General features: G+C 42.1%; 2 protein-coding genes across 2 annotated transcripts in view; both read right to left on the bottom strand.

Annotated features, from left to right (window-relative positions):
• mical3a (microtubule associated monooxygenase, calponin and LIM domain containing 3a) overlaps window positions 1-8,876 on the bottom strand; it is an 88,949-nt gene extending 80,073 nt beyond the window's left edge. The window contains 1 exon segment of the mRNA XM_051073524.1: window positions 8,541-8,876. The gene's annotated coding sequence lies outside the window, so the exon portion shown is untranslated.
• A 1,583-nt stretch (window positions 8,877-10,459) lies between these two features.
• si:ch211-1e14.1 (UPF0606 protein KIAA1549) overlaps window positions 10,460-27,591 on the bottom strand; it is a 36,566-nt gene continuing 19,434 nt past the window's right edge. The window contains 13 exon segments of the mRNA XM_051073523.1: window positions 10,460-12,771; window positions 12,773-12,937; window positions 13,214-13,368; window positions 13,921-14,069; window positions 14,854-14,906; window positions 16,314-16,640; window positions 16,735-16,879; window positions 17,018-17,247; window positions 17,960-18,165; window positions 19,561-19,697; window positions 20,550-20,785; window positions 24,496-24,680; window positions 25,602-25,779. Of these exon segments, the coding sequence (XP_050929480.1) occupies window positions 12,697-12,771; window positions 12,773-12,937; window positions 13,214-13,368; window positions 13,921-14,069; window positions 14,854-14,906; window positions 16,314-16,640; window positions 16,735-16,879; window positions 17,018-17,247; window positions 17,960-18,165; window positions 19,561-19,697; window positions 20,550-20,785; window positions 24,496-24,680; window positions 25,602-25,779 (2,241 nt within the window). The 3' untranslated portion in view covers window positions 10,460-12,696.

The raw sequence follows: 27,591 nt of genomic DNA, 5'->3' as shown, positions 1-27,591 counted from the left end.
ATAACTTTCTATGCCTTTTTTGTAGATTATTTTACCTAAATTAATTGCCATATAGCCAATTGAGATATACAGATACACTCTGCTCTACTCTTTCTAATATAATCACTAAATCTACAATTTAACCTGTTTAAAATATTTGGTTTAAAGGTAGCTGTAACACCAAACTGCATGAATTCCTCAACAGTCAAAAGCGGAGATGGTAGATAATGTTTCTCTGCTAAACTAGTTCCATTAGCTTTAGCAAGTGTTTAGCTAGGCTTTTTTTTTTTCTCAGTCACTGTGTATCTACCACATGATAAATAACTGGTGTCACATGATCATGATCATGATATGTCAGTACACAAATAAAAGATAGGGAAAAATCCAGGAGTAAATGTAATTAGTGTTATCTTTGGCTAGCTGTGTCTATCTGAGCTAGTTTCCTCTTGCTTTAACTAGTTGGCTGACTCTGTGGTTAACAGTGTAGTTTAGTAGAGTATGTTACCAAGCCAGTAAACATGCTGTTTTCACTGAAATTATTTATTTCTATTGATTAATCATTTTCAGATGCTGAAACAATATAGGTAGTTACTGCATTTTGGCTGTGTAGGACAGTTGTGTGCTGATTTTAAATGAAACTCATCCAGGAAAAATAAAGACAAACTGATATACTATCATCTATTTGCCATATGATTTTACCAAAAATATAATCTCAGTATCATCTTTAGTAGGTGGACAGTATATTGGCATCCATGTGTACAATACTAAGCCTTGCCAGTAATTTCTGGGCTGTGAATTTGTGTTTAACTAAGGCCTGTGCTTTTATAAGCCCTTCAAGATCTGCTTGTGTGTGTGTGTGTGTGTGTGTGTGTGAATCACTTTTGGCTTGCAGCTCTTGTCCTGACATCAGCTCTGATCTGTGACCTCATGTCTTTGTTTTCTCTCCCTCATTCCCCCTCATCTCATAGAGCTTATCATTAAGACAGGAAAGGAAAGGTATGCTATTAGCTTCTCTTAAAAACACCCCACCTGAGTAAGAAGAGTAATTCCACTGAGTCATTTCAACATGCTGCATGTGTCAGTCTGAGAGACCAAAATTACATGACAGTAACAGTTTTCCATTTAGTTGAAGTTATTATGCTTCACCTATCAAACGGAGGCTATGTTGGCAAGCACAAGAACATAATTATAGTGTATATGTCTTGTATACAAGCTGGATGTCACCCAAAAGAACAACACTCATTTCAGACAGGGGTAGGCATCCCATAATTTTCTCATGCAGTGAGGGTGTGGAGCAGCAACTTGGGTAACTCCAAATCCTGCAGTCAGCCTTACTGTGGTGTGATTTAACGGGTTACCGTGGTAACTATGCACTTTTGGACATTGGTCCTGTCAGCAGCTCGTCTCTGTGAGACTTTTTTCTTACCAGAGCTGTGGCTGCATGGGTCTCACGCCTGCATTATGTGTCTGTCTTCTTCCTCTCTGACATTTAGAAAGACAAATGTAACCTGGGCAAGAAAGACAGGGTTCAGTGAGGTAGGGAAACACCTCAGTTATAATTTAAGGACTTATGCGGGACAAGTAAAAGCAGGTACGACTGCACTTCGGCAGTATTCCTGGCTGTGCTGTAAGTGCTATAGCCTGAAATGAACTCACTCTCCCCTCACTGAGGAAAAATCCACTGAAGGCAAGAATAAAACACAGCCCAACCACACCCAGAGTATCCAACCACACTCAATAGGACTTTACACAGAATACATCTGGGGCAAAGAAGATTCCCACAATCCATGTGGCAGGTTGGCCGGAGCTCAGCCGGTTCAAGGAAGCATAGAAATGTGGATTATGGAAATGGCATGAACATTATTCTCTGCTCAATCCCTCCTGTTCTCCCCGACTGAGGGCTGCTCATCACGCTCAGCTCTCTGTCCCTCAGGTGTTGAACCTGCACGAGTGCCCAGCTGGAATCCACATCCTGTCAGAAAAGGCCGCTTTTAATCTAGTTTTTCAATTGTGACTCTTCATCTGTACAGTCTACATTTTCACTACAGCACTGTCCCCTGCCAAGTTTGTGCACAAGTGCATTGTGTCATTTTGGATACTGGTTACTAGGTTACATGCGTGTTTGTTTAGTAATGTTGTGATGAAGAGGCCCAGTCCAAGATGTGAAAAGTGTACTTCTCAGACAGAGAGAGTCACTTAAGTCAGCCAATAGTGAAAATAAGAACTTAATTTGGATAAAAAGTCACTATAGAGATAAATATTTAAGGGCAATGACATGACATTTTGAAAATGACTTAATTTTTGACATTCTTTGGTTGCTTTAAAAACAAATTCTGGTTTCTGGAGCTTGCATGTGAGGGAAGTCCACCAATGTAAATTTGCTAAAAAATATGTTGTTTTTTATTTCTTTGCATATAATGCAATACTTCAGTGCTGATGTGTTAACAGGAGCACTTGCTGACTGCTTGTGTATATGATTATTACAGTTATGCGGTCACTCTCTGAGTTAACAAGTTTTTCCAGTTTTTCAAAAGGCAACCTCCATCTTTGTTAACAGTTGGCTACCAGTTGTGTTCTAATGATTTCAGCCTAATGAATGTCAAGCATAATGTATTCACAAACTTTCTCATCAAAAATACCACCACATGAGTTGTATTTGAAGTCAACAGCATTAATATTCAGCTCTAAAATTCACCAATTATCAAATGTGTTCTGTCAATACACTGTGTCCAAACCCCTGATGTTCTTGTTCAATGATTCTCAATCACCTGTATCTATCGGTCTCTCTTTTTTCACCGCTGGGTGACCCATGTGTGACTGACAAGTTGCCTGTCCGAAAGTTGATCCGGGTGGGATTGGGAAGAAGAACCAGGGAGACAGCTGCTCCAAAGACCTAAGTCCAGTTTGGAGTCTCTTTGCCCTTCTCTGTGCATATGTGTGTGGACATGAATCATATGTCTGAATGAGTCTTGTATCTATTTATGAACGTCTGACCCTGTGTCTGCCCTCATGCCAACAACCCCTGGCCTGTGTATGTGTTGAAGCGTGTAACTGGCTCCTTCAGCTCCTCTAAAAGTTCAGTGCTGCCATATCCTGTTTTCTGCCTCGCTGCCCTGCAAGCCTCTGATCTTTACTCCCTGCTGACCCACTTCACACACTCGCTCACACGTGCATATTCACCTGGGCACACATTAAGTACATGAATGATGCAACACACATGTAGAGATACACATTCAGTCACACATGGTGCTTCATACTAACACACTGGTAGGCAGTATCTAAAGGTAAGACCACTGATGCTTTGGAAACACATGAAGTAATTAAAGCTGCATTTATTGTTTTTTAGCCACTAGGGGCCAGAGGCAACAACCCGTCAACACAACATTGACACATTATCACCTCATAGTTTGGCTAGGTGGTATGGCTAACACGTTATAGCAAAAGTTTTCCTATTAAAACACATTCAGCACATGCAGAAAAACTAGCATTCTTTGGAGTTGAGGACCAAATGTTATTTGATATTGTGTCAAAGTCTGTTTCCCATTCTAAAAGTGTTTCTGCATTTGTTTCATGTAGTTGTACTGTTCACTATAGGGGTTAAGTCTTAGGTTATGATTAATCATCACAGAAGCAACTGGTTGGGGTTGGGGATAAGGTTAGGCTCAGGTCAACGTGCATTGGGAAGAAAAAAAATAAAATAACAGAATTCAACCACACACTGGCTCTGGCCCAGACCTGCCAGAATTTGCGCTGTGGCTGAGAGTTACAGTAGCACCACTTGGGTTAACTTTGGACTACATAAGTGCCCTTGGCCTGTCATGTGCACGAGGCTTACCAAAGTCTGGCAACCAGGTGCTCAAGACTTTGGCTGCTGTTGAGCCAAGCAGTTTCAGATACCTGGGATTTTTTTAATGATTAAATTTGGGCACACAAATAACACTACATTAAGACTGCAGAGGGCTGCTTGTCACACAAAACTGATCACCTGCATGGTACTGTACATGGTATAGCAGCCAGATGAAAATCATCTATCAGGGACATAGATCTAGGATGTACATGTGCGTAAACCTGCCACATTTAATGGGCCATACTACCCTCTGACCTTTGTCTTGTCAGAGGTCACCTACAACTGAAACAGGATAGTGTGATGTGTAAACAAAGGACATGCAGGCAGTAGACAACACGTCTGACAAGAGGGAGATCTGCGGGAACTGTGTCTTTCCAACATTCATTGCTGTGATCTAAACTACAACAGATGTGTCTTTGTCTATTAGAAACACCACAGCCTCTGGGGGAAAAACTCTTACCGGCTTAGTATGTTTCTCTTTTCTGTCTCTGTTGCCTTTGTTTACTGACGTGCACAATCGCTCTCGTATGAGGCATTGTGTAAAGTCACGGTCATGGTTAATGGTTTTTGCTTGTGTGTGTCATTGCTCTAAATCAGTGTCATATCAGAAACGTTTCTGAGGGAGTTTCTCAGAAAGCTGATACAGCAGTCAGCGGTGTTTCACATGATCATATGGTGCCCATATGTTCCCTGTGCAGTCCAATGAGAATGCAGCTCATAATTAAACATCAGTCCATGGTTTGTTATTTTAATGATAAGTTAAACATGTTCTGGTTAAACATACAAATGTCTCCAGTAGTTACAGCTCTTCTTTTCCGCCCTTCTTCTCGGACTGTGTAGCTGTTGTGTAAAGGTTTTGTTGTCCTTCAGTGTGTCTTACACACTTAGTGTAAATTCCCTAAAGACTAACAACATTCATCTATGCTTAAAGATGAAAGTAGAGCACCTAACTCAAGTCCTGTAGACAAGAGTCATGACTCAGTGGGGGAGGGTATGAAAACAACAATGCCTGACTGTCCCCACAGAGCGATGAGCTCATGGACATTATTCCAATTGTTACAGTGTTTACAGTTGTTTACAGGGTAAATAAACACTAGAGACAAAGGGCTGATCTGTATTTTCTGTTTAATTTGTTAGTTATCTTTATGTTATACTACTTATGATTTGATATTCATATATGTAAATATATACAAACTGAAGACTGTGCAGAGCTATGCCTGGAAACTAACAACGTTGTGCGGTTGTAAAATTCATCAACTTGACTGAGGTGGTCTTGACCACAGTTCTGACTGCTGACAGTCTCAAAGACGTGTGTGGTTTTTCTATATGAGTGCCAGATACCAGAAAAAAAACTCAAAAAGACCTGCTCCCAACTTTGATTTTTTTTTTTTTTTTTTTCCAAAATGGGCTCATGTCCAGAAATCAAACCCACACAGAGGTGTTTTTGCAAAGAGGAGGAGGACAAAATTGTGAAACAAGATCAGTTGTGGGGGGGGTCATTTCTATCAGCAAGACAAATCCAGCATAAAAAAAGACACGTAGACAAATAAACTGAAGTAGTGTTGAAACTGGGCTGTAGTCAGAGACAACAGCTCATTTCAAAGATTTAAACACATTTTTAACCCTGCGGTCCTTCAGCTGAACCCAGCACACTGTATTTTGCTGACGTCTGCTCAACTCCAACTCCCAGCACAGGAAGAACATGAAGGCGATGCCAGTAACAAACTGCTCAGCTGAATTGATTTTTCATGAACCATGCACAGGCCCCAGATAATGTGCCTCAAGATCAGAATGAAATGCTCAATTTTGTTTTCCAGTGGATGTTGTGGCTAAGACATTTGTTTATAATGAGTGGCAAGTCGTCTGAAGACTTGAGGAACATGAAGTGAGATGCTGGGAGAGTTTCTAGCTACCTTTCAAAGTAGACTCCTGCTTGTGTTCAGGGTAACAGCGCCCAAGATGTTTTGGATTCTGTGGTTGCTCCATAGATACCAAAGAGATGCAAGTTCTGTGATTATTTATAGAGCAATGTTCAGTCACAGCCTGTCCACATTAGGTCTGCAGGGATCACAGTAATGATACAAATTCCTTCCTTCTACTCCCACAAGCAGCCAAATTAAAGAAATCTTCAACAAAGGCAACATTTTTAGAACATGGACTAAGAGACTAATTACATGTGTGATAAAAAAAATATATGTGCATTTTAGTTGTGCAGTCAACCCTGATCTACAAAAGAACAGCCAGACCAGACAGAATACGCCCCTGCAGTGTCCATCTGCCCACTAAAACAAATCTATTAAGAGTAATAATTGCTTAACAGGATTATCTGCTGATTAACATCCGGAGTGTACACAACCAAAACACCATTTCTGAAGAGGTATGTGCACACAATAACACCTAAACACACACATTCTCTCTATTTTTTTTTTTTTTTATCATTTCTTCCCCTTTTCTAGCATACCATTGTCTTTTTAATTCACGTCATCATTACGGTTTCTCTAACCACCCTCAGTCTCCAGTTCTGGTTGGGTTGTCAGTGGTTTCAGTGCACAACCAGCAGAAGTCTCCTTTCCCACGTACTCGCTCACACAACCGGTCATCTGGCCTGTCCTGCCAGAGCTGCATTCTGCTGCTGCTGCTGACTCTCCTTTAAATGTCCCAGAGGCTGTGGTCTGTAAGACAGCAGTGCAGAGAGATCCAGTGTCTGCCAACAGGGATTAATGCTGTCAGGGGATCAGCGGTGGCATACTGGGTGGCTTTATAAAGTTTAACAAAATAACACTGCCACTGGGCTGTAGACAGTGCTCCGATTTTACATCAAATGATGCATATTGTACACACCAGATGAGGCTTTTAGGCTGAGATGAAAAGGTCATCTACTTCCACAGATGACTAGTCCTTATCATCTATATTGAACAACTTTGTGGGAGATACAGAGGAGGTTAAAGAGCCTGAAAAGCCCTTTGACCTTACAGAATCAAGGTAGCTATTCTGAATGATAATGCTCAGAGACTATACGTTTCCATCATTAAATGGAGTTGATCCCATTTGTCACTCCACCATGCCTCTTATCTAACACAATAAACATGTTTAATGTGTTAACCTCCGTGGTCGGGGGGGCACCGGCTGTGGAAGACGCCCGGCAGCAGCTGACAGGCAGGATCAGTGTCTGAAGTGAGGGCAGAGGGCAGCTGCCGAGCAAACGGGCACCCTCTCATGAATGACAGCTATTCACCTCCTCCCTTGAACATCACATGAGCGCTGCCTCCTACTCAGTGCACAATATCGAGCTGTGTCTTCTGATACAGTAGATCCCGGTGGGGAGGAGAGGGGAGGGCAGGGCAGTAAGAGGGGGGGGGGGGACGACAAGAGATAACCTGCGCTGTGACCTTGAGGACAGCTGATCGTCCACCGGCGACAGAGTCTGTGTAAGCGAGGGTTACCTGACCTGACACACTGCGGGTATAACAGTGAAATTCAAGCAGCTACTTCTGGTTCTAACCTCAGAGAAAATATAGCTCTGTGTCATGCAGCAGTTAAGTAGGGCAGCACTACCCACTGGCAAAAAAAAAAAAAAAAAAAACACATCATCATTTTATTTTCTTTCTCCTTTCTCCTAACCTTCACCCCACAGCTTTCTCACAGCTGCTTATTCATCTGCCATGAAAACAGACAATGCTGGGGGTCCATGCCTCCTCTCCGTTATGTCAGACGTGTCAGCGCGTGGTAATACGCATGAGCTCAAAATGTCACCCTTTCCTTCACAACCTTTTCTCTCTGCGCCTCGAACGTCTCGCAGCCCTGCCTCCCTTTCTTTCTGTGTTTCCTGACGCCGACGCCAAGACAGAGAAATGAGAAACTGACCCAGTTGCGGAGCAAAGATAACCTGCACTGGTGGAGAGGGAGCAGGAGTGATGATTGGGTAGTGGGGGGGGGGGGGTAAAACAACAAGAAGGAGCTGCAGAGACATCCTCACTGCTGGATTATTATCACAAAAAGAGAGGCATAGATGATAGATAATGTAGGAACTGGTTGAGAAATATGTTGTATTTGGGTGAACTAAAACCAAAATCAGTTGCTCCTGTTAAAATTCACACACACAAGTCAGTGACAACAGTGACATCCCCCGGTGACGGCAGCGCCAGTTGGCCCTCACTTTAGCTTGATACTGCAGAAGATGCCTGGCTGCTGCAGTGTCTCTGTTAGCCAACCAATCCTGCTGCCATTGATTCATGAGCAGAGACTGTGATGCTATGTTACGGCGCAGCATGCAGAGGGGTTGCATAACGAGGTAAACAAGGAGGGCGAGGACCACATCCTCCCACAGAAAACACCACCGCTCGTTCGTCGTCATCATACCACACGAATGTCTGTTTTTGACAGACAGCTGGGGGAACAGCACGTGCTATGGTGACAAAGTGCGCACACACACACACACACAGACACACACACACACACACTGTACGTACAACACACAAGTGCAGTCACCCACCCAGGAGAAAACAAACATACAGTATGCCTTGGTTACAAAGAAAACAAAAACACAGTGGAAAGACACCCTGTCTGTGGTGCTCTGGTTGAGAAACTCTTCTTATCGCATCCATAAATTCCTGAGATGTGACTGTACAGCAACTGCCATACAGAACACACACACACATGCAGCTACAAACACACACTCTCCAAGTGAATGGCAAGCTGATGGCGGTCTACTCACAAGTGCTTCTGAATTCTGTGCTGGGATCAGTGAACGGGCAAGATATCCTCTTTTGTCATCTGTCAAAGGATTTGTTTCACACTTGTCCTCCTCCCTGCTCCCCCTTGTCTTTCTGTCTTTCACCGGCAGACTGAAAAAGCGAGAGAGCGGCTGAAGACACACACACACACACACACAAAGAGAGAGAGAGAGAGAAATCTGCAGTGCTGGAACTCTGTCAGTATGCTAATGCCTGGATCTGTTCTGCCTCCCTCACTGTTTCTCTCCTCCCTCCCCTCCCTTCCTCCCTCACAGTTTTCTCCAAGGTCAGTGGGTAGAACCTATTTGACTCCTCCCTTTGGTGGACAATTGCTTCCCTCCTACAAACTGGACACCCAGGCAGTAATTACCGTCATGATCCAGATTAACTCCTGGGTGTGCTCTTGTTGTGCTACGCTGGGCCGGGGCTCGACTCGGCTAGCTGAGCCGGGACGGGACAACACACAGACAGGATTACTGTTGAGAGGAGGGAGGAAGGGGCTTTAAGACCCCACAAGGAGGGTCAGCCAGATGGGACAGGAGTGGACGGGACACTCTTAAAGTCTGTGGGGGACAAGAAATAAAGAGAATGAGAGAAAGACACTGACTATCACAACAAAAAAGCACCTACAAGGACAGAAACATACAGGCATGGTGATTCTGGGAAAAATCTCAGGAATGCTGAGGCTGATAAATCAATGACACGTAGATTAAAGTAGTGGAAATATTTTTGGGGGAAGTAAAGCCTGAAATTAAAGATGATCACTGAGATTTGCTTGTATTTTTGGTCACAAACACAGACTATAACATGCAAAAAATACTTTCAATTTCATCTCTAGCTGCAGTGCAATCTCCTGTTCTGGAGTCTGGCAGTGTCATGGAAGAGACCAGGGTTAAACAGCTTAGGACTGGCAGCAGATCAGGCCCAAGGGAGGCACAGGAAGTGATCGCCTGAATCATCAACAATTCTCACTGTTAAGATTATTTTCTTCCGTTCAGTTGCTATATCTACACAATCAGGCTGTGGAAAAGGCCATTGCAGTGATTATTCAAGGGTGTGTGCTGTCTGATACTTGCTGACTGGTGCACGGTCCACCCCCCTGCTTGCAAAGTGAGTTCAGAGAGATTTGCTGAGCATTTAGCTGCATCACTCAGTGGCTTTAGATCCTGTGATGGGATTAAAAGGGGGGGAAGCATCTGATGGGATGAGATAGAACTCAATACATGAGCAGGAAGTACTCCTTTATCAGAAGGAGAAGAGTAAACACACAACAGACTCGTAGCCAATCACAGTCACTGACAGTAATCCAGTAAATAGTTTGGAGGGAAATGCTACCTTGTTTCTGGACACAGCACAATTCTTACTGCTGGCTAACATTTCCACTAAAAGTTACTGCCTATTGTGTATTCCTAATCTTTTTTACTCATTAGAAAAGAACAAAATCACACCCAATACATAGTAGCAGCATCACTGATCAAAGTGGGATCAGTAATCTTCCATAAACCCAACTGTCAGTGTGATTAGACGTTGCACAACAATACACAGTCTCCTTCATTAGCTTGTGACATGTTCATAATTCCTCCACTTTCAAGTGAAGAGCACATAAAATGACCTCCTTTCAGAGACCCCAATAAAACATCATTGGGAATTGGTTACATCATCTGCAGCAAGGGAGCAGTCTTTGATGAGAGTATAGCACATTTGGTTTTCTTGTAATGCGCTGCCACCCTCTGGTTGTTTGTGGTAAGTACAACACCTTCAAGAATGCACTTTATATCAGATGGATGACATGAGATGACATGAGTGTGTTGAAGCTATTTAAACAAAACTGATCAAATCTTATCAAATCTAACATAACTCTGACTTTGGTAATGTATGTCAAATTCAAACACACATCAAGTGACAGTTTCTTTTTGTATTTCAAGAAGTTTGGAACAGCATGCGCAAAACACACACACACAAAAAAAATACAATAATTAAAACATGCAACATCAATCAAAATGTAACGTTGGGCCAGCCAACAGATCCTTTTCACAAAGTACAACAGATAGACATAGGTGAAAAAATAACAACAACTACAAAATAAAATAAAAAGCGAATGAGGATGAATTATAAGTAGACAGGCTGTTGTTACAGTATGGAACCAGCAGATGGAGGCATACAGTGTGAGATTGGTAACACAAAACATGAAAACTGAGGTGAAATGGACAACCAGAATCTAACCCACCCTCCTGTAGTAGAGCAGAGGAAACTCCACAGTTACAATGTTTCATCACCATTACCTGGATGTTACTTCATTTCAGCTTCCAAAACACCAACTACTGTTGTAATTCAGGCTGAATGAATTATAGTAAAACAGGACACAGAGAAAATCTGTTGCTCCAAGTACTTCATCTGTTCAGGTGAGTCCAAAAGGCACATCACATGCAAACAATAAAAAAAAAGATAGGAAGTATGCTCTGGTAACATCTGTAGAGTGTTTCAACTGCCAAAAGTTGGTGCTTATGTAGGGAAGATTTATAAACCGCCATATAATACTAGTAACACACTCCAAAAACATATTTTCAGGCCCTGCCTTTAAAATCCATAATTTTCTTTTTTATTTCATTTAAATAAAATAGAACTTCAGGCCCCAGTACATCACAAAATATCAGAGAGGGTCATGTCCAAAATTTCCAACCAGTATGATGACTAAGAGATATTTAAGGTGAACATTACATGAGGCAAGGTAAATTTAAAAAGCACATTAACACAACTGGTTGAAGTAAACCATGGATGACAACAAATACAGTACAATTTTCTCCTTCCTGTGCTATCAAAAAGGCAAAGCAAACTTAAAATACTGCATGAAATGAGAGATGGTGATTCAGTATATAGTCAATACAGCATAATGTTAAAACAGAATACTAGTCTCTGTGACTTCCCCTCATCCACATGACCCATCAATCTGTCCTTTTTACTGATTTGTCCATTAGCAATCTCTTTTTGAATGACCTGAGCTGTACCAAGTAGTCTGAATACAGTGCATCAATTACAACCAAATACTGGGTACATACAGCACTAAGTGTACATAATTGTCAAGTACATACTGTTGTTATTTATTTAATATATGTAGCACATTTCGCCTGTGTCTTTAAAATCTGCCTTTGAAGTCATGTTTAAAGATTTATTTGTTTCAAGGCCATTTTTGTTCCCATTTGTCTAGCTGTCTGTTAGCTACTACACATAAATAAACACAAGGTACAAGACAGGGCTTTAACATGAAAAAACAATTATGTACTGTAAGTCAACAGGTCAAAAAATATCAACTCAGACTAACTGTGCTACTGCAGTAAGTAAGAAAAGAGTAGGTAGTGTTTATGAGTGTTGTTAGTCTCTATGGATGCCCCTTAGTGCCTACTATCTAAATTGGCTCGCTGGCTGTGAACTTTGACCTCACTGTAGGCTTGTACAGTAGAGTGGATTGGGTGAACTACATCACAGTGTCAAGGCATAGCATGGCTCATCATGGCAGAGAACATGAAGTAGCACCTGATGGTTATAAGAGGTTAAGGGCCTGCAATGGAAAACAACAAATACTTGTATGGTAGGTTAAGTAATGCGGAAAAAAAGTCTTGAAATTACATGTCATATGGGGTATATCTGTTAAGTGAAGGCAGCATGAGAATTAAACCATGACACAGAATACTGAGTCTGACGAAATGCAGCAAAATCTCCAAACAAGTCCAACACGTGGATCCACAGTGACCAGATCGTGGCGTGATCCTTCCCCTGATCCACAATGAGGTGCAGGACAGAAACACAGGCAGGACAAGTCCAGACGTGTCCTTTCATCTCACCCTAAAGGTCCGGCTTATACTGTTCATACTGTTCTTCATTTCATAACACTGTCTCTGATTTGACATACTACAGCTGATCCGATTCTGTATCAACCATCCTGTCATTCAGTAATTGATGAGGGCGGCCTTTTCACCTAGAATACTCAATGAGCCACCTCTTCACTTCAGTTTAGCAGGACTATCTCTCTGCTGTACACCCTCGGGGACTTCCATGGGAAGCATTGTCAGATTAGGCGAAGCAGGCAGGCAGGGTCAGTGGCATGACTGGTTAAAGAGCTACAGACTGGAGGCCGGGGCTTCAGCTGTGGTAGCTGGGCATAGCTGCCTGTTTCTGGGAGAGACGCAACAGCTCCTCCCTGATGGCCTTGATCAGGAGAGGCCGAGGAGTGGGTGGGAGGAGACGTATCCAGGGGCGGTGGGGCTGAAAGATAGCCCACCACAGGAGGATCTAGGTGGGTGGGGGGTGCTGAAGGCTCCCTGATACCACCTCTAGGCATCTGGAAGATAGAGGAGGATGAGTAGTCAGGACAGTCCAGGAACTGAAGGCAGGAAAGAAGGGCAAAGAGAAGGAAAAGAAGGAGGAGAGGGAAAAAATGAGGAAAATGGAGGAAAAATGTAGAAGAAATATCAAGTGAAAAACTACAGGAAGGTATCAAGTGGTAGAAAACTATAAGGTGATTTTTTCAGAACAGCAAGAAATTATTAAGGAATTAAAAATTAAAAACTAGGAGAGAGCGTAAAAGACGAAAAAATCCCCTCAGCCAAATACAGTACATTTACTGAATCGGATATGAATAAATCTGTGGTTCACTCACTGCATCTTTTTCAGGCTCTGTCCTGGAGAAGTTGTCATCATGGTAGTGGTTCCAGCCGATGCCTCCGTTCTGGCCTGGAGCAGCCCTGACCCCTGCTGGGTAACCATTCATCCGGCTGGACAATCCCACCTGTGTAAGATGATGGAGCTGGGCACCTACACACACATACACACCACACACACACACATGCATCACATCAGAGCTCCGGTACCTAACACTCAATCCTCAGCAGCTGCTCTAATATACTTTGATGCAATCACTACAGTCTGAAAAGCACTCTGTCTGAGCTGTGCTGCACTCCGTATGGTTGATGCCAGATTTCATTTCTATTAGTCTAAGTCATATGATGGCAGCAGCATCACGCCAGCTCCTTTAATAATTTAAGACAAAGACAAGGCTCTCTCAGTCTGACAGGTTTACGCTGTGAAGGTGTGTGTCTGTATTAAAGAAGAGTGCTGCAACCCACACTCAGAAGAGATCTAAAATAAACTGTGTCCACTGACAAACACTCTGTATAAAGACAATAAATAAATGTATCAACTTTCAAGTGTTATTGTTTGTTTTTTTATTGGAAAATATTGCATACTTAAATGAGGCTGTAATAAAATGGGATTAAAACATGCACACCATGGGCTTTGTTTGCAGGGCAGTATTAGTAGTATATGGCTGTTTGCCATGTGCACGTGCTTGCAATTTCCACTTTGTACCTGTAGTTCCCCCTACTGGTCTTGGTCTGGCAGAGGAGGGGAGCTCATCAGCGTATAGGCCCCTGCTGGAGTACAGGCTGTCTGGCTGGAGCTGCTCACCATGCCCCGCTGTTTCTCCTGGTGGCAGGTAACTGGAGCCAAGGCCCTGCCTGAAACACAAAGAAATTCATTTTCATTCACTTACTCAATAAAAACGAATGTATGTTTTTTGTTTCTCAGTTCCAGTAAACAGCTTTAGCATTTTGAACAAAAGTAATGACAACATGTAAATCTGCAGATGCTGATGCGTGGGTGAGGTTTTCACTGTAAAGACCAGTCATGCTACTTTACAATTAAGCCAACTGATGAAACTTAAAAACTGTCTGAGCTGATACTGTACAATGCAGTTCATATAGTTTAAAATGTTTCACAATTCACAACCACAAAGGACATACAACAAAGTGTTTGACAGCTGTTGACGATATTTTATTTCCACTGGGCTCAAATTTCCGGTGGTGAAAGTCATTTAACCACAAATACATCAGTTAGGTTTCCTTTGGCTGCTCAGCTCTCTAGATAATAATGGACTTCAGGAAAAAAAAAGCTGCTCACATTTTTGGCACTGTAACTGCTCAGTGTGCTCATGTGTGTTATAACATGAATGTCTGCGTGTGTGTGTGGGTGCTTTGGTCTTTTTGGGGCCAGTTAAGAGACCACTGCTTAGACCTGATCCATTAAACCAATAAAATAAAGATGATTCTTGTTTCATTATTCATGATGCCCAATGCACTCGATGCACCTAAAGGAAAATATTCCCATTGGTAGAGTGGTGAAAATCAGGCTGCACTGATCGATAAGAAATCATTTTAGTGTGGGAAGAAGTGAACCTCACATCAGCATATTATTTATGAATTTATACATGAATATTCAATTTTCATTGGCTGCTCTACTAACCTTGGTGTCAGGCCTTGGACTGAAGGAGGGGACATGGCCAGGTCAGTGAATCTCTGGGAGAGATAAGGAAAGACACACGGTGCTTAGGAGAAAGCGAGTAAAAAAACATGACAAAAACTGAAACAGAAGCACCTTGAGAGGCTACAGGAGACAAGGTTTGCATGTGTAATAACCAACTTACAAATATTAAAACATTAAGGCACAGCTTTCATACTGTAATGCAATGGACAAACAATGTTTGTTTTCACCAAGAATGGTTCTGTTGGATATCCTTCTTTTTTACAGCTGACCTTTTACAGCATATTAAAGCACCGAACCCGCAAAAGCAGAACCAGCAAATGGCTTTTTATGGCTCCACTGCTCATTGTGAAGTCTCTCTCTATAGTTGTCACCTGGGGTGAACACCAGTGTGTTGGACCTCTTAGGCACACATCAGTGATTAATGTGTCTTTACAGCTCCAAAATGCATTTAAATATGGATTTTAAGAACGTGAGTGGAATTTTAAATTAGCATAGTGATGGTTAAGCTACAGTCAAAATAGGAATATGTTTAGTGTTAATACCATAAAAGAACATAACCACCAAACACTATGTTTCTAGTTTTCCATTGAGAGTGTAGAATCCATGGTTGTTTTTAACAGTCATAATGCTGACAGCATACATAGGCCTGTTAATCTAATCTGAGTGATTTAATGGGCAATAATCTTTACAGCTTCCTGTACCACTAATATAATGCTCTTCCATTTCTAAACAACTCATAACTTTTTCCTTTCTGATATAATGCCCATGGGCACTGAAAACATTTATTTAATTTTAGCTCAACTCTCAACCCTTCAGTATGAATTTCAAAGCCTGGACATGCTATAACGGTCTCTTGGCACAGTGTATTATACACGCAAAGTATTATAATCTAAATATAAGATAAGTAAAAAAAACTGTGAATACTGTTCAAGAAAATATGTCGATGACTGTGAAACCAGCCGACACTGACAGGAGCTAATGCAGATCAAGCATATGCAGGGTATATTACTGCAGAGTCTTAGCAGTTGTAGATAGCTGATGGAGGTTGTAAGGTCGCAGCTCTATGGGGGTGGCAGATGGAGGAATACTTAACTGATTAGTTTGCTAAGAGGACACGATTAAACTCGAAGCTATAGCCTTCATGCTGGGAACAAACTGAAAAAACCTTCGAGAAAGGGAGGAGATAGTGGATCCAAGGGATTTTACATGTGTCTATTTACTGTTTGGGCTGCTACAAATTTAAACAGGGATTGTATTTCTGTTGGTCTGTCCCCAGATTAGTGAAATGACTAGATGCATGAAAGAATACAGCTTACAGGACCTTTAACTAGCACAAGCTTAGACTCCAGGGAGAACGATTTGTTCTCCAACACATAATTTTGCCCAGTGCAACAAGAAAGCAGTATGATTTGATGTTGTTGCCAGAGATGGTTACTTACACTAGGGAAAGGGCTGAGAGCTTGGTAGGAGGGACCCCAAGGCCTGGGGCCCCGGCCTGGAGGGCTGGAGCCAGGGGGGTTGCTGCTGTTGACCCCTGGGAGAGTGATCCCTGCCGTGCTGCCCTGAGAGGTGGGTGACACGAGGGCAAAAGCGTCGTCCAGCAGGGAGTGCATCTGCTGCCGTGCCTCCTCAATGGAGGGCTGAGGAGGCATGTAGGGGGGTGGGGGAGGGGCGTGACCTGGGGGAGAGGAAGTGGGACCCAGGAAGACATCGTCTGTGGGGGAAGGGCTCCTGTGAGGGGATCCTGGGCCTTGGTCAGGGTCCGACTGGAGTAAATGCAAACACATTTCCACACAGTTAGAGAGGTCGTACTGTGTATGTAAGATTACACAAATGTCATGATGCTTCTGCACTACTCACTACGTAGGCCACATTGTTGACCCCAGGACACTTTCTGTAAGCAGCATCACTGTCCTCAGTGATGAGGTGGTCTTTGTCTGCGTCCATCATGCCTCCGTTCAGCTGATCCTTCATCCTCTGTTTGGGAGAGCGCCTCCCTCGACCACTTGACACACACAAATGGTGAAATGTTACAAGCTCAAAAATCAGCCCTACACAGTCATACACACAGATTTTCTTTTAAACAACAACTTTTCCACCACAATACCAAACAAGGGCACTGACCCAAAATATGAGCCCTCACCTTTTCTTGGATTCCATGAAGATGGAGGGCATCTGAGCATCTGGATCCAGGATCTTATCTATCTGTATCTGTGCTTTCTGATAGATGCGATCCTGGTCCTTCATATCCCCAAGGCCACTGGTCACGTCGTCCATGGCGGGGAAGTCGTAGTGGCCCTTCCTCTTGGCTCGCAGACGTATCTTGTTGCGATGGTGCTCAATTTCTGATTTGTGCCTCAATGCTACCTGGATCTGCTGAGAAAATGACCTCATAAGAAAACATGTCTAAAAATACTGAATGTATAGGTTAGAATTGTTGTAGATGTAACAGTATTGCATGCACACACTGCTACTGCTAGTGACAAGAACTGCAGCAGCTTCAAAGGCTAAGTCATGTCTATTTTACAAAGTAAATGAGGGAGGAAATCTTCCAAAGGACTTGGAACATTGTCATCTGCTCCTATCAGGTCTTCTTTATTACATTTATAAAAGTAATTGAAGCCTTTCATTTCTTTGCACTTGAGCCAGTGTGACTCAAATGTTGTAATTTTCTTGTGTAATAAAGAGGAACGTTTCGACAGCAGACGACGGTGTTGCCAGTCCAGATACCGTTTTATGGATAAAACAGATGTGCATGTGTTTTCACTGTGGTTGAGCAAGTAAACTGGTCACCGAATTTAATCTAAACCTACTTTTCTTAAAACAAAAATGAAGCCAATTCTGTTTTTTCATTGTGGCACTAGTGTGATGAATTTTCTAGAAGTATCAGCCTTCAATCACAGCAGAGTAAGGCCATCATGCTCCACAAGTATTCATTAAGTCATTCAACTGAAGAACATTCTCAAATTGTCTCAGCCCATTAGCTGATTGTTTTTAATATCTAATAAAACCTGTTTATACTTTTGGAATAATTTATTTGCTAGAAGAACAGTTATTGCTATGCAAGAAAGTCCGAAGAGCAAACCTCTTTGTTCATTTGGTTGGTGTCTGACAGTTTGCCGTTGATGGGTGGGCTGTGCAGTGGTGGGACCGGCATGGGCTGCATGGCAATAAGCTGGACTTTATTCGGGAGTCTCCTGCTGGCGTCTGTAGCACGAGACATCCGATCGACGTGTTCAAAGATGGAGGCTGACGACAGATGCTCGTTCGTGCCGTTCATAGGTGGAGGACCTGAGGAAGGGAGCAAACACGTAGAAAAACAGAGATCATGACTCAGTCAGCACAGTGTAATTCCTGAGATTCTAAATGCTAACGCTGAGGTAAACTAGGCGACAGAGCAAAGGGAACTACTGTGCAGGGATCTCAGTGAAACATTTACCTTTTTTTCTATTTATTTCTATATTTGAAATGTAACTTCTTACAAAAGTGTGGAGTGAATGTTTCCAGTGGATACATGAAAAGCAAACTGATTTCTAAACTTCATTTCAAACAACGGCTTTGCCTTTGTTTGTGAAACTTATTGTTTCTATGCTGTGACTGACAGCTCAGAAGACAGTGATGGATGATGAGAATGAGCCGAACACAAAGCTACCACAGAAACAAATGGAAAACACACAGACACAACTGCTGGAGGTCAAGCCTGGAGTCTATAGAGACAGAGATGGAAAGAGGACAAACTCTTACCAATTCTATTCTTGCCTGCAAACCGCAATAGAAAGGAAAGAGAGTTTTACTGAGGTGAAGGAGATCAAATAAAAGCACCCAAGATAGAAGTGGTTTACTGGAAGTTAATAATAATAATAAAAAAGCCTTGTGAATTGAAGTCTGGCCACCATGAGTGCTGTTTCAGTTTTTAGAAATAGTAAAGTAAAGGAGAGAAGCACAGAGAGAGGATAAGGCAAGTGAGTCATTTAGGCAGATATATTTCCACAGCCGATAAAAGCTTCTCTACTGGTCTGAAATGATGAGCAGAAAACACACTGATCAAACATCAACACAGGCTGAAGGAACAAAAAGAAAGATGGCTCATTACATAATGCTGACTGTGTCTCATATACAACCTACTTATAAACACTGTGGCAGAGTATATACAGTCTCAGGCTGAGATTTATCATTAACAAAACAGAGACCATTCCACTATGGGTGAGTCAGGCTGAAGTCTGTGTGTGCCTGACTGCGTCTGGCTCCAGCACGTAGTCTCTGAGTGGCACTGCAGGCTTGAATCTATCAACAAGCTGTCAGATAGACTAACTTCAACAATTTTTTTCCTCCCTCTCCTATTCCCTGCTCACTTCTCTCTCTCTGGACTTCTTTCGACCACCGAACAGAGTTTCTACCAGGTGTTTCTTTAACTTTCACTCTTTCCCTCTGTAATCTTTATGTCTCTGCCCAGGTTGACGCTGCCTTTTCCCCTCTGCCTTTCCCTCTGCCTTTCTCTGCCCTGTCTTTTTTCATCACTTCACAGTCTCCCTTGCTCTCAGTCTGACCCCCTTGTCGATCAAATCGCGCCAGCTTGAGTTGCTCTCTCTTTATCTCTTTATATCTTCCCAATCCCCTTCAGTTTCCTCCTCCCCCCTTCCCCTCTTCTTGTCTGTGTTTGGAGTGAGTGTTGCCGAGGCCACTTGCCATTTAAAACATTGATGGGGACCTTACGGGCGTGCTTGCTGTCGCTGGGCGTGGCGTGGACTCTCAGGTTCTCCTCGGTTGATTCCCGCTCACTGGAGTGGTCACTTACCACCGAGTCACCGTCTGACGGCGAGATCCTACCCGGAAAATACACACACACACATGAATAATAGAAGCCTGAGCACACACTAACATGCTGAAATGCCATGCATAATCGAAAACAGCGCTTTTCCAGGAAGGTAAAAGCTGAGGGTGGAGTCTTCTAAAAAATGATAATATGATTTGAAGATTATGGAGCTAAATGGAAAAGTATTTTATAAACAGAATGATTAAATTCACAATGAATTCGTCCTGACTGGCTATAAAGTGAAGAAATACAGCAAATATCACTCAATGACATGACTTAATAAATGCATTAAGCATTAAGTGCTGTGCAACTGTGTTGGAGTCATACAGTATATTGTCTATTTACCATAGCACTTAGTGTACAGGGAGGTACTGGTGTTGATGTACATATTAACTTATCACTACAATGCTAAACTAAAACTTCCTCAACAATAATAAAATGAAAAACACACACCCTAACTTAACATAATATAAGCTATATAGACAGTCTGCAAAAGCAAATGAAGATCCCTCACTGTCTAATGCATCAATAATTGATCAGAGGTTCTGTCAAAAGCTGTTAGTCTGGTTGACTGATTGTTCCAACTGAGGTGGGTAGAAAATCGGTTAAAAAAACTCTGTTACGTATCTAAATAAAGATCTTAATATTTACATAGAGGAACACAATTCAGTCAGTGAGACAGTGTTTTGGATTAAACAGTTTTTGTGGATAAAACCATAACTGAGTAAAACAGCACACAAAAATAGGCGGATAAAGCAAATTCCAGGCCCTCTATTTTTATTTCTTTTTTTTTAATATTATGTAACCAATGACAGCGTAACCTATATAGACATGACCTGACGAAACTATCAGAAGCACAAACCTTCCTCGCCTTCGGCCGCTGCGGGATGCCTTGGTGGAGGAGGCTGAGGTTTTGGATATGGGTGTGGGGATCTCCCCGTTCTCAGATGGACTGAGGCCATCTTTAATGGCCACAGGGAGGGGCCCGGGGCCAGGCCCTGGCGGGACGGGCTCCTGGATCACCATGACATCATCCTTACTCTGCTGGCCAAGGTGCAGCTTAGCAAAGTCGAAGCCTTTCACACTGGGAGCCTGCAACTGAGGAGAGGGGCAGGAGGAAAGGAAAGAGAGGACAGTTTAAGGAAAAAGGGAATGGAAAGAAAAGTAGAGAGACATATGGCAGGAGAGGTAAGAGAGAGAGTGAGGAAAGATAGTGTAAATATTTACTTAATGACTGGGAAATATTCAGTAATGTAGTGCTCATGCAATCATACTGAAATACGTTGCATGATGGCATTGATCTGCAGTTTAAACCACAGAGGCAAATGTGCTGCAAATGCGGTTTCAGACAGTGACAAGTGACAGTGTTGCTCTCAAATTCTCACAAGACCAAGACTCACTACTGAATGAAGTGACAGCCAGATAGATGGAAAGACAAGTTTTGGATTCATTATTAGGCTGAATGACTGATGAATGGATGTCCAGCAGGGAGACTCAGACAGACAGACATTAATGAATAAAGAGAGAGGCTGTGAGAAAAGCAGGACAGGGATGAGATATGTGGGGAAACATTGAGCTGCGTGCTCTCCTTTGAGGCGATGGGGGGATGGAGGTTGGGACGATGGAAGCAGTGAGACTATTTGAATGTAAAGCCCTGAGGACTTTCCAACAGCAAAAGAGTAAACAGAGAATGTCTGATCTCAGTGTGTGCGCTTGCAGTTTGTGAAACCCCCGCCCTGTGACACTGAAATGCTGCTACAAGAGAAGAGTGACATTACACGTTCTTGTTAATACTCAGAATTATATGTAAACTCCCTGAGTTTACTGAAGCAAAATGTGTGGCTTAGAAGAGGCTTGTTGGTATAAAACTGCTAATCCAGCATGACGCTTGCCAGTATGAAAGTGCTAATCCTGAGAGAGAGTATGTGTATATGTTTGTGCGTGCTTGCTCTCCACAGCATATAAACGAGGCCAGTCATTGAAAGGGGAAGCATTCAAAAAGCTGCAGCTGAAATAGTAAAAGCCATTTCAGTATAATTAACACCGAGGTTGAATGAAAGCAAACACACAGTGAGTGATATCTCCCACACATTATACTCACTAATTACTACTTAGTCTGGGCTAATGGTAAATTGGGGATTCGCTCACAACAAACAGTTGCCACATGCAAAACGACATCTATAAATCTACTACTTCACAAGATCTAAAGACAAACCAAGATACCAAGTCCACAGTGAAATCCACCGTATGTATAGTACTGGATTTTCTGTGTCTGGTCATTATAGTCATTATAACTGGGGAAAGCAGGATCCTAATGTGCACTAATGCAAACAAACACTAGTCTCTATGGCTACAACACAGTATACCTCCTCTTTGGCTCTCCTCCCTTTAGACAACACTTTCATTTTTTCTTCTTTCTTCATCCCCTCTGTTTTCCTCAGCACTGCTTTGCTCTCCTGTCTTCTTTGCTCTTCTGGTTTAATTCCTTTCTTTTTAATTCTCTCCTTTTCCTCGTCTTCCTCCTCCTCCTCCTCCTCCTCCTCCTCCTCCTCCTCATCTTCTTCCTCCTCTGCTTCTTCCTCTTCCTCTTCTTCCTCCTCCTCTTCCTCTTCCTCCTCACTGCTCATACTCTTTTTGCTCTTGGGGAGAGCTACTGGTCTCTAAGCAGAAGCAATGGTGGATAGTGTAAATACTTCTAGTGATGATGCTGTTGTCTCTGTATCCGACAAATCCTTAAAACCCAAAATCTGGACTATTAACTGTTGGCTACTGTGTACTTTATTTATTATTTGATTAATGATTTCTTTATTAATTACCAGAGAACACCTACTGTTCACAGCAAACACACACACAAACTACATCTCCACTACATCTTCTACAAACCACCAGACACTGCTCTGTACCTTCCCCCTTTTAACCTCCTTCTCTTCCTCTTCCTCCTCCTCCTCCTCTCCTTCTTCTTCTTCTTCTTCATACTCCTCTTCCTCCTCCTCATACAACCCCTCCTCCTCCTTCTCCTCACTAAACTCTATAGTCTTTTTAGCTGAAGTGTGGTGAAGGGAGGTCCTTGATTCTCTGAATGACGTAGTAGACTGAGAGAAGAGGAGTGGCGTTAAGTGACAGATGATTGTGTTAAGCAGAGAGGCAGGCTAAGTGATTCTGCACATTAGATTCATTGCATTAACCCAATGCGGAGGTTTTAGTTCACAGCACAGCTCAACTGAACAAATGCATGTGGAGGGGAATGAAAGACAGACGAAGGATCAACCAGTAAGTCAGGAAGATGAGGAAAAAAACATAAAAAAAACCAAAAAAACAAAACAGGCAATCTATTTTATGATTAGACTAGAGTGGTATTTTCATGTCAGCACCATCAGCAACAGTTGATGATGAAAGAGTCACTCGTAGCTAAGAGAGCATTGCAGGTGTGTGCCACTCAGACAGAGATCCAATTACTGCTGTAGAGAGTACAAAGCTGTCTGGTCTTCTTGTTGGTCAGCGCAGCACAGCAGAGATGCTACACATTTGTACATAAGTCCTAAATGTGTACTTCGCATTAATATAACTATTTAAAATAAAAGCCAGTTTTTGATAAAAGCCACTATTGCATCACACACACAACTTCTGACTGGAACAAAGTCTGCTCAACCCTCTCACCAACACAAAACAACAAAAAAAAGGACAAAACATTGCATGATAGCTGGGCTTTCGTTGGGCACTGGGAGTGCTTTCAAATTTCACAATTAATAAACACTAATACGCAGTATACTATATGAGAGGTGCATAATATATCTAAAGACCTGAATGATTAATAATCCAGCATTACATAACCTTTCCTTGTTCTTTGATTCACTGATAAACTCTACCCTGAGTCTCTCAAAATGAACTGCTGACCTGATGCAGAGTATGTAAGGAAATCACACAAAACGTTTTAAACAAAATAAAACAGCAGCCAGGGCTCATCTCATGTACTCATAGCATCATGACTTCTAATCCAGCTCATGTCCTTTAAACAGTCTCTCTACTGGGATCATTAAAGTTTTACTAATCTAATCTAAAAGGAGAAATGATGAAGAGGAAGTCCAGATTCTGTGCAGTCCTACAGCACATTCGTGGCAATGACAGATACACCTCATTAATTTTCTTTCTTTTGCTTTCTGGCTTCCCTGATCAGCTGCCTTGAACCTTTCTACGCAGAACACGGTCATTTTCTGCAAACTGATTTGGCTGTTAGCATAAAACAACATGGCATGTTAAATAAATACATTATACAGTAGTTGTGCCTCAGCCATGTGATTAAATAGTATACTGTATGTTGCTGTTTGTTACCTGCAAAACAAATGTTGCATTCTACTCCCTCTTGCATTTAGGTATAAAGTATGTCAGTGAAGATTGTCAGTCATCCAGGTTATGGTTTTGCAAGAAGGGTTAAATCAAGGGCAGCTGGACTGATTGTAGATACTTGAATACTGATGACGACAGCACTGAAGGAGCCTCTTGGATGAGAGGTGAAACGTCTTCAAGTATCTACAACCAGCCTGGTTGCCCTTGATTCAACCCTTTCTGTAAAACAGGTATAAAGTAGTGGCTCACTTCACTCTGTGACTGTAGATGATCTTATAAAAGTCATCTTATAAAGATGATTTAATAAACTGATGTTACAATGGTGACCAAAGAGGCAGTAACCTTACTGCCATTTTACATATTTCATATATAAATGCTGAGGGAACTGTTGAGCTGAAACTGCTTTGAAATACTGATACAATGAAACCTTGGTCAGACACTGTACAACACTGATGGGACTCTACCTTCTGCCTCTGCTGGATGGAGGTCATGGCGTCTGGCTGGAATTCCAGCTTATCTGTCCGACACAGTTTCCAGTACAGGATTGAAATGATGACGATGACGACGAGGAGGGGAATAACCACCCCGATGACGATCCACATGTTGGTGTTCTCAGTGTCAGAGGGTGAAGACGTCACTTTCTCCACAGCTTTAGACAAAGAGATTGAGAGAGTGATGAGCGTTCTTAGTCTTAAGTTGACCATGACTCATTTCATTTGTATATGTGGTTCAATATTTCAAGCATACCCTTTTATTTCCTTTAAGCTTATTCACAAACACTTTACGGAGGCTAAGCTACACATGCAGTATTGCTGGAAAGCTGGCTCTTGTCTCAGTGCTGCAATTTTCAATGCAGACCTTCATTAGTTTTAATTAACACTCATTTCATCCCCTGGGAAAGTACCATAAGAGAACACAGTCAGCACAGAAACACAACTCCCTTGAGGGGCTCTCATTAGGCCTTCATCCCTTGTTTAGATTCTTAATGAGGAAGACAGGCTTTTGATACAGTGTGTGCAAGGGGAGGTAATTAGCTCAAATGTTACTATAAACATACAAAGGAACACATAGAGCCAGCAGATATCTTGTATCCCATTTTATTTTTTCTTATTAGGGGCTTGTGAACAATTTAATATTGTGTCCTTTCTCATTCATTCCCTCTGCTCCAACATATATTTAGCTCAACTCAGTTAAGTGCAACCTTGAAAAGTTACTTAGAGCTGTGCGACTCCCAGAAGAAAAGGCAAAACAGTGTGTGTGCAGCACACTGAATTTCAAGTCATATAACAACAGAACAGTAACAGAGCAACAACAATATGGAGAAAATTATTATTCACACTGAGCAGGGAAGAACATTATTACCAAAGTTTATGATCTTTATTTCAACTCCATACCAGCATGAGAAGAAAATGGCAGTGAATTAGTGCCCTAGGACACTTCAGCAATATGGATGCTTACAGACACGGGAGCTCTCTAATTTAGTTTGTCCATGTCGAGGACCATCTGCTTAATTACTACATCACTTAGCTGCCCTTGAATGTCAGTTATCTACTATGAAAGAGGTACTCACGCTGTGCTAAAACACCCTGGACACGATATCCCAAGACAATGGCAGCCCTCTGAACATCCAGGCTGTTGAGTAGGTTGGCTGTTTCGACTGCAGGGACCCTCTGACCACTGGGACCCTCCACAAAATACACCACCTCCAACGGGTGGTCTGCACCCACCAGCCGGTTTGCACTTACAATCTTGGGGAAACAGGGAAGGAAGATACAATTTTATCACTTGTCCAGATAGATGTATCAGTTATTGTGGTAAAATATATGAAAATAACAAGGTTTCTGTCATCAAAGCAACTTAAATCCATCTCTGTACTCTATTATCCAAGTCCTGAACTGTTTGTATTGAGCAACTGGAGAATGAGTATTTCTTTGAGTGATAAAAGAGACAGGAATCTGTTTCCCATAAAAGTTCAGGAAGTTTGAATCTGGCAATTGGCGCGGCCATGGGAGATTTTGACAACATCTTAGACTTCAAGAAAACTCAGTTTGTTTAGCCATGTGTTTGGGGGCATTAGTGTGGTGGAATATTAAGGAAACATTTCTTCTTACACAGAACACATTGTCTTGTATGTAGAGGATGCCAGGGTCTATTCCTTGGTTGTTATTCAGTTACACGGAGCAATCAACAGGCATAATGAGTACTAAGAAATGACTGCCTCCGCTGTCCACAACTCCCTTTTAAACTGTTGGCAGACATCATGGCATCTTATGTCCTCTTCCAAACATAAACATGTCCAGATGTAGGAAAAAGGCTGAAGGACACTCAGTAGACCTTATTCCTTCTTTTCACAGCTCAGGGACCCCTGCTTGGAATCCTCACAGTTTTGTGCTGCTCACTAATCATGTCATATATAGATATAATAATGATTTTTTGTGTTAAGAAACTTTTACAGTGAGACCATTTCTCTTTCTTTGTTCCCATTTGTTTCTAACTTAGACACACAAAATGAAAATGAGTTGTGCAAGGCGTTTTAATTTTAATGTTCCCATTTTGCGTCTTAACCTGTAAATGTTTTCCTCTTCCTCCTGCTACATTTGTGACTAATAGACAGAGCTCAAGGAACTGGAAAAGAAGTGCTTCCAAAAATGAACATGGGATCCATGGAAGATGAGGCACTACACTCTCTACATTAAAAACTGGTAGACTAATGAAGGCTCTAATGAGCAAACTGTCACAATTTCCACAATAAAGATGACTTTTTAATGATGAGTATGGTACCTCATTTTCTATGGAATCCTGTAACATCAATCACTTTTTTAGTTTTTGTGAAACTAAATTAAAGGCACCAACTATTTGGCCTCCTTAGCTTTGCCATGCTGAATTGAAACTTATTATACAAGCTCCTGACAAAGCATCTCAGTGAAACTATATATTGAAAGATTCTCTGTCTGAGTTGTTGCTTTTTCTTAAAACAGCAGTGCACATTTACATTATTCTTTATGTCTCTGGGCACAGAGGTAATATGCTGTAAGTCTCTATATGAGGCCTTTCCATTATTTTGTCTATTATTTTTGTACAAAAATACAGGAACAAACACACACTCACTCAAACATATAGAAAACACACAGTCATGATATATCAACTAGTGTTCTGTAATCCCATCAGAGTATTTACGGTTTAAATATTTCTCCATGTTGTCTAATACGTCAGTGTGAGTGTGTGTGTGTGTGTGTGTGTGTGTGCAGTCTCCCTCTGCATGCCCCGAGGCACAGTGCAGTCTGCTGTCTGCATTACTGGAAAGAGTAAAGCGCAGGTCATGCCTGGGCTGACACAGAAAAACGGCTGGGCAGGCTCCCTCATCCAGGGTCTAATCCAGTCCATGCACAGTTATTAGAGTGGAAAGACGGCAGCGTGAATGTGTGTGTTATTGCGCGACCCCAATTCAACCTCCTCTTTTATCTGTCTACGCAGACTCATAAGGTATTCTAATAGGTGACAACACCACAGTGATTCTGTTACAACAGTCTAGGGCATCTGTTTGAGATACATATGTATCT

This window comes from Lates calcarifer, linkage group LG10 (assembly GCF_001640805.2).
Source record: "Lates calcarifer isolate ASB-BC8 linkage group LG10, TLL_Latcal_v3, whole genome shotgun sequence".
Classification (NCBI taxonomy): domain Eukaryota; kingdom Metazoa; phylum Chordata; class Actinopteri; family Centropomidae; genus Lates; species Lates calcarifer.
The sequence above is the reverse complement of the archived record's forward strand: the minus strand, read 5'-3'. Positions and strand labels throughout refer to the sequence as shown.